Here is a 16604-nt window from a genome sequence, read left to right on the forward strand (position 1 = left end):
TCCAAATGGCCTTGGGCCCAACAGTGTCAATGACGTTCATCCATCCAGGATGCCCCGATGTTGCCTCCTTTGGAAGAGAATTAGACATGCTAGCATTTTTCTGTGGTTCTCATGCAAGGAGATTTCCTGGCTCCCAGCTTGGACTTGAAGGTAGAATGGAGATGAAGACTCTGAAAATGATGGTTTGGGGTCCTTGAGGATTAACATGACACTGGAGCTGGTTAGCTCCAGTTCTCCAGGCAATACTTGGTCATGATCAGGCTTCCTAGAGTACATGTTGGCTTTTACGTGTAAGTCCAGGATGATGGTGCAGCTGCCTGATATATTTCTGCGCCTGGCTGCTGGAAGCTCTGGCTTGGTCTTTATTTTTTATTATTATCCTTGTATCTCTTCTTGATAAAGCCTGCTTAGCTGTGATTTCAGATGTCTTAGGTCAACCTTTGTTGTTTTTTTTTTTCAAGCCACGGTTTGGGTGAGTTTAAACAATGATACAGCTTCATCTCCTCTCAGTCTAATTGCCATACTTTTCCAGTTTATTAGTTTCCAAACATTGTGCCAAGCTTTTTAAAAGGTAAGCAGGAGAGCCTTGTCTCCTGCACACTGCTGGCAGGCTGCCACACCAGCAGGAATATTGCTGCCTGCTCCAGAAAGGGATTAACATGAAGGCATTTTTCCTGATGGTTGGATCTACGTATCGCAGTCCTTGTGACTAGAGCAGAGAGGGGCAGAGACGAGGGGGCAGCCAAAAAAATAATAACACACACCAAAAAAAAAAACCCAACATCCCCAAAGCCTGCCTTGCTTTATCGGTCAGGTATAAAAACATTTAAAGTAATGAATGAAATCCTAAAGCTGTAAATCTGGAGCTCAAAAGCTAGATGTGTAACGTGGCGGAGAACAATTTAAGCCTCTTTGGGAGAGGTAAGAAGTTTTGGCTTGGTTTCACCACCTGGTTTTCATTAAGCTGTCTTTAAGTGTTTGGGATTGTGAGAAGCTGAAGCTCTGCTGTGTGACAGTGATTTATGGCCATATTGTCAAAGCCTTTGGTGGCACCACAAGTGCATCATTTGCTGCTGTGCAACTGCAGAACCTCTTGAGATCCCCAGTGATACCTGGTGTTTATGAAGGCTTTGTATGGTTGAAATGGAGTCTGCTGGCAGCAAATCTGGGTCCAGATTCTAGAAAGCACAGTTTTGAGTCTTACCCTTTACATTCACAGATTTCAGAAAGACAGGTTTGGAAGTCATTCCCCACCCCACCATCAATTGAATAAAGGAGCAGTGAATGTGGCTTCTCCTTCACACACAGTCACTGATTATTTATCTGTGTTATGTTAACAAAGTCGTGGAAATAAAAATTTATAGATCTGGGGCACAATTTCACTTACGTAAAGATATATCAATGCACTAAGCCTAGATCTGTCTTTTTTTTTTTTTTTCTTGGAGTTTCTCCATAAACAAGACTTTATGGAGTATAATTTACAATCTTTTCCTGGGAGACGGTAAAAAGGGGAAGATGAAGAGCACCAGGAGCTGGTTGGAAATGCTTGGAGGTGTCTGTAGTGGGCTGGGTGAGGTGTGAGCTTGAGGAAGAGGAGGCACTGATCTATCTCAGAGCATTGCATAGCGAAAGCTTTCTCTAGGTTGCCTGAGCTACACTTCATCTGGTGTAAAAAGCAAGGATGCAGACAGGGTGTGCATGGACAGTGCAGTCCCACCCAGCTGAGACCATCACTGGCTGTCAAGAAGGGATTTACAGATAAATATGCACTGTTCAGATTTTCTGCCTTTGTGAGACGCAGCTCTGGCTTTAAGCTGACAAATCATTCACCAGCCTGTTGTAAGAATTAATTTGTCTCTCCTGGTTTGGTTTGCAATCTGGCACGTCTTCATCTTGCTGTCTCAGCCAGTTTTGGAAAGCATCTTTCCTGCTCTCTAACCACAGCCTCTCTCTGTTCCTTGTCCCCTACAGATCATCACAGGAGAGCTCTACCGCATCCACTACCTAAAGGAGAAGTCACACTCCTTTATCCAGAACCCTTACGTGGCAGCTCTCTACAAGCAAGTGGGCTGCTTTGTTTTTGGCTGTGCCATCAGCCAGTCCTTCACAGACATTGCCAAAGTGTCCGTTGGGCGCTTGCGGCCACATTTCCTTGAGGTTTGCGACCTGGATTTCTCCACCATCAACTGCTCAAAGGGGGTTTACATCCAGAACTACACCTGCAGAGGAAGTGACAGCAAGGTCCAGGAAGCCAGGTGAGAGCACTTGTCTTGTTGCCGATGCCAATATTATGCCTCATGCAAAGCGTTCTTCTGGCAGGGTTTTTCTGCCAGCAATAGGTGGTTTTGCTGCTGCTGACTCTGGGAAGGCTGTAATTCCATCTGCTAGCAACGGGCAGTTTCCCTTGGGAGTCACAGGGTTCAGCTGAATAATATTCCTTTTCCTTTTTCTTTACTCCTACACCATTGTTTCATGAGAGGTTACTCAATGTGGGAATTCACCATCAGAGCTGACTGGATGTAAGCTATCCAGCCCGTGGTGCAGCAGGGACAGCTTTTCTTCCCAGCAGGAGAGGCTACCAGCACCTCCCTTTCACACTCTTCATCAAACCCATCACACGCCCGATTTTGACGTTTTTAGGAGAGTGCTGTAATTAAGCAACTGGGGAAGTGCTTGCTTTTCATTTATTTACAGTTTCCTGGCTATTTGAGGCGAGATGATGAGTTATCGTGCTGTCCTGGAAATAACTGTGCTGTCCCACGAATAGACCAGGAAGGGACAAACAATGCATGCATCCTGTCCGTCCATTCATTTTCAGCCTGAGGGACGAGCAGGGTGGATAACAGGGTTTTAATAACTCAGAAAATGGGGGTTGTGATTCCTTCTGTTTTGGCACCCTGGTGGTAGCAGTGGGCAGGTTACCACATCTTACATAATATTACAGTGTCATATAGGAATGCTATGATGATTGGTTCTTAGCATCTGCTTTGTTTTGCAGGAAATCCTTTTTCTCTGGGCATGCATCCTTCTCCCTCTACACCATGCTGTATTTGGTGGTAAGTGACCTCAGTTGATTCAACCCCAGTTCCCCACTCAAGGTGTTCACCCACATTCAGTAGCAGTAGTGACATGACGAGGACTGGGGAATCTAAAGATTCTAAGAGTCTAAATGTGCCAGTGGTGGGGAAAAAAATTCCACTCTTGGACCCCATGGTGTTATTTGGGATGGAGACTCCCAGTTATGGTTGAGCTGTGCAGCTTTTGAATGCAGCCAAATCTGCAATTAAATCAGAGTCCTATAAACCCTGTAGATGACTTGAGCTATTTTGCTCACCCCTAACTGTGATTTCCATTGGGGACCGTTTGGAGGGTACTGAAATATTGCACTGGTTGTGGAGGTGGATGCACTGTTGCAACTCTGTTAGGCATGAAGGGGAGGCAGAGCAGGTGAAGCAGCCTGCCTGGCCGGATCCAGAACAGAGGGCTGAGCCGTGTTTCCCCTTGTTGGTGACAAATGACTTCTGTCCTTCCTGTGTGGGGCTGGGGCTGCTGCAGCATGCCAAGGTGCTTCCTGGCAGGGCTGCTCCCTGTACCACTCCCCAGTCCCCACTAAAGACCCTGAATGAAAGTTTTGGGGCTGGGGGGGGGGGGGAATGATTTGGGTAGTGATTTGTGCTTAAAAATAACAGTAAGTAGAAAGTCTTCAGATTCCATTCAAGGTCTGTACCCTCCATCTCCCATAAGCTCAGATTGGCAAGCAAAGAAACAGCGCTGTGCTTGTAAAAACATTAAACGTGAACTTTTATTTATCTCTGAGCACTGCTTCCCCCCCATCTCTTTACTTTCCCTTCTGAAAAGATAAATTACCATTGCTCCCTCTTGGCTTTTAATCCTTGGATTTGCCCTCCCTGGGCTGGCAGCTGTTTCTTTAATTTAATTACTAAGCTTTCCAGGCAGTGTAAGGGGTGGGGGGAGGGTTTAAATTCTTCCTTTGTTCCCCCTACGTTTTTTCCCCCACTCTTGAAACACTTTGGATTTTTTGGGAAACATTTCGTCCCTTTCCTCCTCCCAGCCGACTTACAATAATGAGGTTGAAGCACAGCCAGGTGATGGGCTGTGGAAGAAGCTGGCTGCTCCCACTGCATTCCCCTTATTAGAAGCCAGCATGGGGAGGATGAGGCAGAAAATAAAACAGAAACCAGCTCCCTGCCACAGCTTCTTTATTTTTTTTTCCCCTCCCCACTGACAAAAAAATCACTGCACAAAAATAGCCCTTCCTTCAGCACTGAGCACCCCTGCAAAGGCTCAGCTCCGCTTGCACACCCCGAAGGGCAGTGGATGGCGATGTGGGTGAGCATCCCCCACTGCTGGAGGTGACGTGGTGATGCTTTGCAGAAGGCTCAGCCCTCCTGTCCTGCCTTTGCAAAATTTTCCGAGCTGAGTTTGGAAATCATCACTTGCTCTGCTTCAGGAGGGGCAGTATTTATTTACAGTTGTTCTGCAGGCAGGCAGATAAGTTGGCTTTGAAGCCTAACATATGAAAACAGCAAGTATTGCCAGTCCACGTTTAGTTGGTGGTGTTTATTTCCCCAAATACGTAGCAAATATTACTTATTTTTTAAGATTGAGGCCTTCTTGGAAGCCCAGCCTGATTCCTCACCTGTTGCCCAGCATCATCACCTGTTGCTATGCAGCATCTGAAACCAGATATGGTTTAGCAGCTTGTGGTAGCAATGGTAATGGGAGGATGGTTGGACTAGATGATCTTGTAGGTCCTTTCCAACCTTGTGATCTTTCAGAGTAGGGGACAAACATGGGCTTCATCAGCAAGTGCTCAGCCCCATCCCATGATCCTGCCTGTTTGCTTTGGCCAAAGCTGCTGGAACTTGACCTGTTTACTGACTGACTTGAACTCCTTACAGACTCTACAGACTGCTCTGCTTCACCAGTTTGGTTTTTTTGGTGGTTTTTTTTTTTTTTTTTCTTTCTGAAAAGCCAGCATTTGGTTTTAGTAAATAGAGTTACATCAGGGTGATGGCTAGTTCCCAGTGTGTTCTGCAGGGCTCAGTTTTAGGGTCTGTTCTCTTTAATGTTTTCATAAATGCCTTGAATGGACGAGAAGGTGTTTTGAACAAGTTTGCTGGTGATCCTTAATTGAAAGGGTTTTTGTTTACTCTGTCAAGTGTAGTGAGGCTTTGCACAGGAATCTAGACAAATTAGAGAGCTGGGTAATCACCAACCTCATGAAATTGAAGAGCAAGTGCCAGATTCTGCACCTGGGAAGAGGCAACCTTGGTTATATGTACAGACTGGGAAATGAGATGCTGGGGAGCAGCCCTACTGAAAGAGATTTGGGGGTCTTGGTTGACAGCAAGTTGAACATGAGTCAATAGTGTGTCCTGGAGCAAGGAAGGCCAACTGTATCAGCTGATGAGGGAAGTGATTGTCCTGCTCTATACTGCATTGGTGTGGCCTCACCTGGAGTATACTGTGTTGAGTTTTGGTCTCCTTGGGGAAGTGGTCATGGCACTTAGCTTGCCAGAGTTCAAGAAGCGGCTGGATGACGCATTCAGACATAGGGCTTGATTTTGGGGTGTTTCTTTGTGGAGCCATCAACTGGACTTGATGATCCTTATGGGTTCCCTTCCAACTTGGCATATTCTAAGATTTGGAACAAGCAAGATGCAAAATGGGAATGCAGGAGTAGGGCACTGGTGACATTGGGCTGGAGACCCCATAACCGCAGCATGCCTTCAACACGTGGGAAAATCCATGGTTCATTCTCTAATGCAGCTTTGCTGCCTGATTTTCTTTCAACTTTGCAACAGGCTTAGAAAGTGCCCCTGTGTGACTCTGGGGGCTGTGCCATGGAGCAAAAAGCTGTCTCTGATCTCCTTTGCTTGTCCCCACGTGGGAGCACTGGAACTCTTGGCAACCAGCAGCTTCTGCTCTTTTCCTCATCTGCCCCAATTACCCATTTTTGTGGAGGGATTTTTTTTTCCCCTAAGACTGATTTTCTTTTATATTTTACTGGTTTAGGGCTGGTAGCAGGCTCCATCTGACCAGTTGTTCAGTTGTGCTGTGCCTTAAAAACTCAGGGGAAAAATTACACCCAACATTTGGACACAAATTTAAGGGAGAAAAGGGCAACTTGGGACGCAGACAGCATTATGCAGTACGTATCAGGGTGAGAAAATGGCTTGCCTGTTAGCACCAGCAGTTGTGCTGTCACTCTGGCTCTTTGACCACCACCAGAAAAATCCCATTGCGAAAAGAAGCTCTGGAGCTCAGGCAGAAAATTTGTCATGTTGGAAAGGCTGGTAATAAATTAGAAAAAAAAAAAAAAAAAAGAGAGAGAGGTTATATTATCCCAGGTTATCCCAGGGTTGTGTTTTTTGGTTTTTGGGTGTTTTTTTTTTTTTGTTTTAGTGCAAACTAAACCTTGCTGTCTTGCCCAACTGAGTGAATTTTTTAGAGGTTACAGGTGGCAGAGCTTTGGTGTAGTGGCAGGTTGGTGATGGTGCTATGGGAACTGGCTGGAAGCTTTGCAAACTGTGGCATTGGTGGTGGCAAAGGTACTTTGAAGGCATTTGCAGGGCTGAGTGCGTGCTGCAGAGGTTCAGCTGTGTCCTAAGTGCAACATCCAAGTTCTGTATTAAACAATACTTCATTTTTTCAAGGATAAGTCACTTCCTGGCATTGCTTTTGCAGCTCATTCTGCCTGATGGTGTTTTTAAGTCCTTCATCCCACCTAACAGACTTTGTGGGTTCAGAAAACTTTAGTTGGTTCATTAAAAGGTATTGCATCACTCCACGCTTGAAATCAAGCTGCGTTCAAAATGCAGTGTCCATACATGAGCAGAAAGATATTTTCATTGGAGGTGTGCTGAGTGTGTGTGTGTATTTGTATGTGTATATATATATATGCCCATCAGTGATGCGTGGGTATGCATAATCCCCTGCTCCAAAACAGGTTTATGGTGGATAGCATAGTGGATGCCTGCAAGTAGGATCTAACTGGAGACCTCAAGAATGCTAGGAAATGCCGTTGTGGGGAGGAATAACCCCAGAAATGTGGGGAGAAATGCAGAGTCCACCATTGCTGGCATGTGTTAGGTCTGCAAAGGATGCTCATGGCTGGGCAGGAGCAGCAGGGCAGTGGGTGACCACGGCGTTCCCATTTCTTGGCACAGTGGCAAGCGCCCTATTTTAGCATCAAGCCCTGTGGCCAGCCTACGCATTTGGTTTGGTCATGGGATCTCAATAGGGAAATATGATTCCACCAACTTCTGGAAGAATTTTTGGGGAGAAATCCCATGGAAAGGCACTTGTTGCATAGCCAAAGCTTCTGAGAGTTGGTTATAAACAATGAGAATTCAGGGCTGTTTCTTGCAGCCTTCTTGTCACCAAGAGTCCCAAATTAACATCAGTCCTTTGTATAGAAACTTAGAAGGGGAAATTATGCTTGGGTAATCCTCTTTGTCTTAATTTTCCTTGCTTTGTTGCTCCTTGGCTGAGTGAGTCCATAATTCATATTTATAATAGGCTGAGGAAGGAGATCTGTAATAGCTCACTACATGCACAGCTCCAGACCTGACCCACACCTTGGGTTTGTGTATCTGTGTTTGGGGGACTACTGGGGCTTTACACGCCTGTCCAACACCTGAGATCATAATGCTGAATTGTTTTACAGCAAGAACTTTCCTGAAATCACAGCCAGCCACTTGGAGAGTGAACAAAAATTAAATTATATCCCAATTTATTGACTGATTCTGGAGAAAATGAGAGTAGCTTATGTATTTATTGAGTGTCAGTGGGGGAGGTTGAAGCCTTCAGGTCAAAGTGGATTTCACTGTGGTCTATTGGTTTATAAAGAAAATGACAGGTGTTGCTGATTTTTTGTCTGGACAACCATGGCTTTGCTGAGGGACAGAGAAAGCCCCAGTGCCCTTGTGCTGCTGAGTGATGATGTGAACGTGTGAAGATGGTTGTAGACTTGGACTCAAGCTTAGCCATAACTTAAGTAAGGGAATAAAGTGGATTTCTGTCAGAGGCCAGGGCTGAGGTGTGACCTGCATTGCTGGACCGATGGCGATTCTCAACGGGGTGGGAAAGGCAACCAGCTCTTCCATTTGGTGCTGGGAGGTCTTGGCCCTCCTGTCCTTGCACCTGGTGCTAAAAGCTGGATTCTGCAGTTCTTCCTGCTGGCTTTGCCCTGACGAGGCTGGGTGTTACACAGGGCTGAGTTTAGGTTTGAGGGCTTTTGCCCCATATTGGTATGGGTACAGATGGGGCTGGAGAAAGAGGTAACTGCAGGTCAGGAACAAGCCCGGCCACTTCCCAGAAGGAAGCCTTAGAGTGACTAAGGGATGTGGTTGATGGAATTCAGACTTGTGGTGGGGAGAGTGTGAACAGGATGGGATGTTTGGGTGGCAGAAAGCCCCAGAGGACTGGAGGTGATGTTCTCAGCCTACATCCCATACCAACTCCTCCCCAATGGGCTGTGTGTGACTGTGGGTTGTCCCCACCAACACTTGGAAGTCCCCTGGCAGGAGAAAAGCAAAATGATGTCTTTTAAGCCATCTGCTCTGTGGTAACTCAGCCCCTGCTAGAAGCCAGGCAGTAGATGGGAGCTCCAAACAAACTCAGGTTCTACATGACCTCACTTCACTTCATCCACCCCTTCTCCAGGCTGCTCCTGTGGCTGCTGCTGCTCCTGCCTCCTGCTGCCTTGTAATGAGCTGTGGAGGAGATGAGCCAGGCTGTGTTCTTGCTCCCCACCCCTCCAAGGAAGGGCTCCATCCAGCCCCTTGTTCCCATCCAAACCTAGCAGACTTTAGCTTCCAGGTGGTCAAAAAAAGCAGATTTTCAGAGAAATGTGTCAATTAGCACTGGGTGCTTTGGTGTCTCCCAGCATATACAGTGCAGTGCTTCTCTACCTTCATAAACGCTTAAAGCATATGCACAAAATACACGACCCAGGGTCGTGTTGTGGAAGGAGTGAATCAGTACACAAACAAACCCTTGCACCATTTCAGTGCCATTTCCTATGCAAACAGGACTGGGGCAACCCCACCATCCGCATCTGTCTGTCTGCCTGGCAGCCTGCAGATCCTGATAAGTTTTGAATTCCTGGGCTGGTTTCAATGAGGTTCAGTGAGGATGGTGTGCAAGTGGCATGCAAGTTGGGGAATGGACATTGCAGTAGAAATGTGTTTTGCTCTGATGGTTTCTGACCTCTTTGGCCAGTGCCTGCAGCAGGAGGTAACGGAGCCAGGGGACTCAGGCAGAGGCTGGGCAGTTCTGTGATTGTTTCTGAAGAAAATGTAAAATCCAAATATAATCTAGTTGATGCCATTTTGACCAAAGCACAGATCTCACTCAGGTTTGCTGTTTTCCCTTGTTTTATAGAACTATTCGCCCTCCAAATACTGCCTACTTTGTGTGTTCAAATTCAGTGCTTTTCATTGCTAATTTTTAATTGATACTTTGCTTTTTCAACCATAACTTACCTGCTTAGTCCAAGATTGGGGGTTTAGTTTGAGAGCTGTGCATAAAGGACAGACATCAGATGATCCAGCAGCAAATCCCTTTCTTAAAGGGTTTGATGGGACAAAGCCTGAAGTAAGACCATAGAATCATACAATGGTATTAGAAGCTATTAGGTTTCAAACTTCCCTGGTAGAACTAATAGTAACAGTTGAAATGATAAAATACTCAGAGCTATTTTTGTTCTACAATAACATATTGGAAACTGAGTTTTGCACTGTACCTTGGATCTGGAAGTATTCCTGAGCCTAACCCATGGCAATAGTAGAATACTGTATATCATTAGAAATGATACTCAACAAATGCTGTTTTTTGTTTTTGGAGACTTTTAAAGAGATTGGAGAGTCATCTTAGTCCCAGGCACAGAAATCACTTGCAAAAAGCAGAGAAGTGGCCTAATGCAGGGATATTCAGCCCAGGAGGCTGCAGATATGTGGGGTGCTGTGGAGACCCAAGAGCTACAGCTCGTCCCACTGCATTGCATGGACCAGTTTGCATGGTGTAGGGAGCGTGCAATGGGGATGTGGCCCTGTTCCCAGGCTCTGAGTGGTTTGCAGAAATACTCCCCAGAATTATAATGCCTGTTAGCCAGCACCAAGCTGTTTTGGTACTGCTCTCTTCCATGCTAATTGGCTAACAACAGTTTGGGTAATTTGGAGCATCTGCTCTGTTCCAAGGACATGATGTTTCATTTCCCCTGAAGAGCCTGGTGCATATTCTTTCAAAAAAGGGGTAAATATAATGTTTATGCAACAGCCAAACAAGCTAAATCCACTAATGCAGTGCTTCCCCTGTATCATCTTTCTGTTAATTCTGCTTCAGTAGGTAAATGGTGGTGTTAAGTTATTTGTGGTTTCAGGGAACCCAGCAAAAGCATCGCTCCCTTTTGTATTAAAGCAGTGCAAGCTGCCCTACCTCCTCCCTGCTGCAGAAGAAGCCTCAAATTAACACAACCTTTTTTGTTTCTCCTCTCTTCCCCACAGTTCTATCTGCAGGCCAGGTTCACGTGGAAGGGCGCCCGCCTGCTCCGTCCCCTGCTGCAATTCACACTGATCATGATGGCATTTTACACTGGCCTGTCCCGTGTGTCAGACCACAAGCATCACCCCACCGACGTGCTGGCAGGCTTTGCACAGGGAGCCCTGGTGGCTTACTGCGTGGTAAGTCCTGCTCCAACAGGGGCAATTGTGCGGGAGGGGATGCGCTGCTAGGGGACACCAGCACTGCTGCACCTACCTCCTCCCCCAGTAACTCCCCCCTCTTGTGTTGGGGTGTTTGATGTCCTTGAAGACTGTTAACAAAAGCTGTTCCCGCTTGTCTGTGGCAGCCTGGGCTGTTCTCATGCAATTCACTTTCAGAGGAGTGCCCCGATTGCAAGCCCCATAACTGGAAGTGACAGATGGGAATGCTTGGGGCCGGGGGGCAACTGCTTTCAGGGCTGCTGCCTTGTGCAGAAACAAAGGGGCTGGGGTTATTCACATCTCCGTACCAACTCCCCAAACCAAAGTTTTAACAGCCTACTGCTTTCTGTTTTTTATCATTATTTGAACTGATGTAAAAGTAAAGCATACCTGGGGGCAAGTTTTGTTAAGGTTTTATTTTGCAAGGAGAAAAACAAGGTTATTCATGTCCTTTCTACTCATTGGTGACAATCCAAAGCCAAGTCAAGAAATGGTATTGCTGGGAAGTTTTTTTGAAGTGTTATTAACCTGCTGAGCAGTGGTTGTTGGGTTTGACCATTGCCTAGTGCCAGTGTCCCATTCAGAAAGCCAGCAGAGAGATGTGCTGCTGCTTACTGCCTGCTAGAAGCACCATTACTGTTCCTTTATCTTTCACAGAAACATCACCAGGGTTTTTGTACACATCCTGGGAATCTTTTCCTCTCCAGGATACTCAGTAGGTGCACACATCAAGTGCACATCACTGGGTCTTGTTAGCAGGGGGTGGTCACCTCTCTGTGTGTCTCTGTTGGGAAGTGGTGTTTAAGGCATAGGGCTATGGCTGGCCGGATCATGGTGTCAGGAAGGCAGCAGTTCTCCGGATGCTAAGTGCAGACATCCTTGTGCTTCCTGGTTGGGACAGGCAGCAGAGCTGGCCTTTTCCCCCAACAGATGGAGGCTGTGCTGGGAAGGGGAGGCAACAGCAGGCTGGAGTGGCTTTCCTGTGCCGAGGCATCGGAAGCAGCTGCTGGGAGCTTCATGGATGGACGTGGATCTGCTGGCACTGCCCTTCCCAGCTTGTTTCCATGCTTTTTGGAGGCAGCATTTGGGAAATCCTCACTGCAGGCTCCCTGGGTGGATGGAGATCACAGCAGTGTCCTGGGGGTGCTTGTCCCCAGCTCTGGGTTTGTGTGATTGTGCGGAGGATGCTCTGAAGTGGAGGCAGGGACCTGCTGCTCTTTCCATTCCCACAGCAAAACCTTCAAGAGCACGTCTGATGATGGCTGTTAAAACACCACAGTTATCAGGCTATAATTTCTGCTAGAAGCCAATTGTGGGTTTCATCTCTGAGGACTGCCAGAACTTAAATCCAGGTTGTGCTGCTGCAGACGCGTTGGTCCTCCAGTGCCTGAAATAACAAGCAGAAGACATTAGTGTCAAGCACTTCCAGCTGATGAAACATTCAGACTCAGTTCCAGGGTGAAATATGATGAGGACTGCTTAAATGGAAATAGTTCTTACGCTTGCATTGTAGGCAGCCTGCTATGTGCCGCGTAGTTTGTCTCTTCTGATGGAGGGAGAAAAGGGCAGGCGTTGGAAGGACGTGCTCCTGATACTGCTCTGATTTGCTTGGATGGTTGTTTTAACCGCTCTGTCTGTGATTAACAACTTCTTCAGCACTGAGAAGGAATATGAAATGTTAAGTGGTGATACAACATCTCGAATTGCTCGGTGTAACAGACGCTTGGTTTTCTGCTGTCAAGTTTTCTTTACGGGTGGAGAGCACCTTCTACAGGAAATGGAACTAATCCAAGTGAAAAATTTTGCACGTTTATTAGTCCTTTTTTGTGTAAAACATTTCAAACATCAGGAGGATTTAACACTGCTTCAACCCCAAAAGATCACGTTTCATAATTCCTATAAGTATTTGTATAACCTCCAGCCACGTTGAAGTGAAATGCAGTTTGAGAAGAAGTGAAAACTCTTACCCAGTCTCTGAATTACACTCCGAAAAGCAGCGAGCAGCACAGCAAAAGCTGAAATATGCAGGATGACACTTACCCATACTTCATTCCTGTCCAAAACAAGGACCAGACTCAGCTATCCCCATATGCTTCTTGCACAGAGCCATCTCCTCCTGTAAATCAATTTGTCATGGCCATGTCAGTGCAGAAATTGGACATCGTTTTGATTGAATCCAGCTCTCTGAGGTGGGCACACAAACAAACTGGCACCAAAAACACGCCGAGCCGGCCTAGCAGGGGTTTTACGCTTATTAAAGCTGAGCAGATAACCATTGCCAGAGCAATTCAAGATGCCTTTACACTGAGATGCTGCAGCAAGAGGCCAGATCCAGGCTTGTGATCTGCTGTAGGTCCTGCTGAATTCTGCAATGGAGCTGGAGGTGCAGACACTGCGACTTGGATGCCCCCTAAGTGACTTTGTCAGCTCTGTTATATGGCCAGATACCAACAAGTCCCTGAGAAAAGAGCTGTTTTGCCTGTCAGCTCCTTCCGTGTGTTTCCATGAAGCAATAAAAGCTGAACAACAACAGTTGAGCTTCCTGACCCCGTGGTTACGACTGTAGGAGTGAATTGCCATTTATAGCAGAGTCGGTGTCTATTCAGCTCAGTTTCTTATCTGCCTGTGCTGATACAGACTTGCAGAAGTTGTTTCCAAGGACAACTGGAGTTGTGGGTAGCTAGAAAACACAGAGAGGCAGAGGAACATCTTAGTTTCTTCCCCATATTACCAACTCAGTGGCATCAATCTGATATCATTTATTTGAGCAACATAGTTTTTTTTCCCCTAATTTGGCTTGTTGTTTAGAAATTGCATGCGAGACCTGTGGGAGAGAAGTCAAATATGCTTTTAATTCCTATGACTTCCCAGCACTATGTGTTGCTCTTCCCAGCTTTGCTTGCTCACACCTTGCCCTGAATTATCAGTGTTTGACAATGCCCGAGGGATGAAGCCAGCAAATTTGGCAGAAGCATGACCTAAGATTGGAGATTTGGTACCAACTAACAGAAAGAAGAGCCCTCATTGCCTTTCATCACCTCTGGAGCATCTGCATTGTCTGACTCCTTTTCCTCCTGGTGTGGGGCTGGGGTTTGGCACGGGAGAAAGTGCCCTGGTGCGCCGGTGCTGATAAGCTTTGTGCAGCGGCTGCCAAAGGAGGATGTGGAAGTTTCCTCCCAGCACTTTGTTCCTTATTGTGTTGCTGCCTCCCAAAATTGCCAAGTGCTGGCTTTTTCACATCCGGGAGAAGGCTGACATCACGGGATATTTAGGAAATAGTTGTTGGGAATGGCTCCTCCTCTCTTCCCTGTGGGGTGGGGAAAGGGACAAGAAGAGAGCGTTGCTCACCATGGGTTTGTTGCATGTAGCTTTTAGTGTGGCTTGGATTTGAAGTCTTTTCAGGTCTACCTGATGTCTGCCTGAATGTGTTGTTTCACACTGATCCCAACCCTAAAACAGCAGCATGAGTCAGGCTGGCTGGAGACCTTTGTTTTTTTGTGAGTGTGAGCTGTGTATCTGTTTCCTGGCTTTTCACCCCGTTCACAGAGGTTGGGGTATCGCTCTCGCCAATGCGATAAATGAAATGGATCCGTCATCCATTTTGAACCATTCATTTCTGGAGGTCAGTGGCCCTGTCTGTGCCAGGGGGGTTTGGACCTTGATGATCGTTGGGCTCCCTTCCAACCCAAGCCATTCTGTTTTTCATCATATTTTTATGCTGTTTTCTGCCATCTGAACCTTTTTCCATCTTGTAAGGAAAGGTGGTAGCAGGCGCTTGAGATCGGGGGCTCTCTGAAGGAATTCAGTTGCACAACAGGTGTTTGAACCTAAATAACTGTGTGTTCTGTTGAATGAAGCATCACCCAGTGGGGCTAAGCTTACCCTCCCTCTTGTTCCCACAGGTGTTTTATGTCTCTGACCTCTTCAAGCCCAAGCCCAAGACCTGCCTGCCTCCACCCCCCATCCGGAAGGAGATCCTCTCACCTGTGGACATCATCGAACGCAATAACCATCACAACATGGTGTAGGCCTTTGAGCAATCGGATTGGTGTTGTATTTTATTTTTTATTTTTTTGCAAAAATGACTGCTGACAGCAACTACCTGCTGCTCTCAAATCTCATCAGACAGTAGAATGTAGGGAGAGACTTTCTTGCCCGACCGGTAAAGTCTTACTCTGTGGTCTTTTTCAACTCACGACATTTGGAGGAAAGGAGTGGTGGTGATCAACTAAAAGCAACAGTGAGAAACAAACACCCAGCAAAAAGCCGAGCAAGCAAAGAGGTGCCGGAGTTCTGGATGTGCAATTGGTTTGAGTGTTCATGTTGTAGTGAACGCCAAATTGTTCATAGCGTAAAGAACACTAAGGGATTTTGGAAAGCTGGCCATCTCGGTTGTGTTTTGTTTTGTTTTGTTTTTTAATTATTATTTTTGACGATGAAGATTTCTAATGCAGGCAAGGAAAAAAAAAAACAACTCACAAATTATATAGCACTACAGACGAGCAACAGCACTGAGTCAAGATCTGGGATTGGTTTGTAAGAGTTGCTATTTTTTTTTCTTAGTTTGTTTCTGCCTCCTCTTTTCCATACTGTGACTTAGTATAGAAGGAGCTTGCCCAGCTGAGGATCTCCGGAGGGTCTCTGTTCAAACCACACACCTTTCACAAGCAGTCCTGAGATGAACGGCGAGGCTGAACAAATGTACCCTCGGATCACAAACCCACATTTCTTCCTTCTCGCTCGCTTCCTGGCGAGGCTTCATCCTGAGCCGACCGGGCGTGCGCAGCAGCTGCAAATGGCCCTAAAATGGAAAAGAGCATCCTCTGCTTCCCGGTCCTCCCCCCTCTGAATGGCAGCAGGCGTTCTGCACGCTCACGGTTTGGGTAGCGGCGGCTTGGCTGGAGACCTGTTCGCACTTCGACCTCAGGGCTGAGTCCTGGGGAACCTTGAATTCTGCCCTTTTGGGACGGGCTGCTGGGCGGCACGTCCCAGCCTGGGTGTCCAGTCCGTTTGTACATCCTCCCCACCCCCATTTTTCCCATTGGCATCCTGGTGCTCTGCTTGATGACACCAGTGGGAAGCCAGCTGTGCCTCTACCCAGTGTGATTTGTAGGATTATTATTATTATTTTTTTTTTTTTTTTGCCCAGAAACCACAAGTTTTTGGCTTGCAGATCTTTTCACAGAGCGCATTTGCAAAGGGATCACATAAAGCATGCAGAATGGCCATTTGCACATCCTTCTTACAGAATCCGTCCTATCATTTCAACTACAGCAAGCTATGATTTTTTTTTATATATAAATATTATATAAATAATGTATAAAACCTTAAAAATTAACTATGTAAAATATTATTTCTGAAACAATTTTAGATATATCCACTATGACTATAAACTGTGTCCTGACCTGTGTTATTTACATTTTGCTGCTTAAAGAAGCATTGAATTAATTTTTTTTATAGTCGACTAAAATATTGTAGTTCTGTGGTAGTAATATTTTAATGAAAATAACTACAATTAGAGACATTTGTATAAAAAAAAATCATATTAAATTGTCTGTATTTTTGTAATGTTCCATTTTGTAAAGAGAAGAATATTCAAAGACTTTTGTAGAATACAAAATGAAAGTTTGTATCTGCGAAATTATTGCTGTATAAATGTGCTTTTTAAATAAAAGCTCATAACACAACTAAAATAGCTCAGTGTGCCTTGCTTCCTGCTTTTGGGTTTGAGCCCCTCGGGGATCTGCTGGGGAAATGGGGGTCACCCTTTGGGACTTTGTACACTGGGGCAGTTAGATGCAAGGGACCCAATGCCACTGTAGATGGATGTGAGAAGGACCCACCAGCTCCTGATTGGGAAGGATGTGATGGATG

At 46.1% G+C, this 16604-nt stretch overlaps 1 protein-coding gene across 1 annotated transcript in view; it reads left to right on the forward strand.

Annotated features, from left to right (window-relative positions):
• PLPP3 (phospholipid phosphatase 3) overlaps positions 1-15252 on the forward strand; it is a 41803-nt gene extending 26551 nt beyond the window's left edge. The window contains exons 3-6 of the mRNA XM_052666288.1: positions 1972-2255; positions 2999-3056; positions 10533-10709; positions 14633-15252. Coding sequence (XP_052522248.1) covers positions 1972-2255; positions 2999-3056; positions 10533-10709; positions 14633-14758 — 645 coding nt within the window. The 3' untranslated portion in view covers positions 14759-15252. The remainder of the gene's footprint in view (positions 1-1971; positions 2256-2998; positions 3057-10532; positions 10710-14632) is intronic.
• The last annotated feature ends 1352 nt before the right edge of the window (positions 15253-16604 follow it).

This window comes from Tympanuchus pallidicinctus, unplaced genomic scaffold, assembly GCF_026119805.1.
Source record: "Tympanuchus pallidicinctus isolate F22 unplaced genomic scaffold, pur_lepc_1.0 scaffold7, whole genome shotgun sequence".
NCBI lineage: Eukaryota > Metazoa > Chordata > Aves > Galliformes > Phasianidae > Tympanuchus > Tympanuchus pallidicinctus.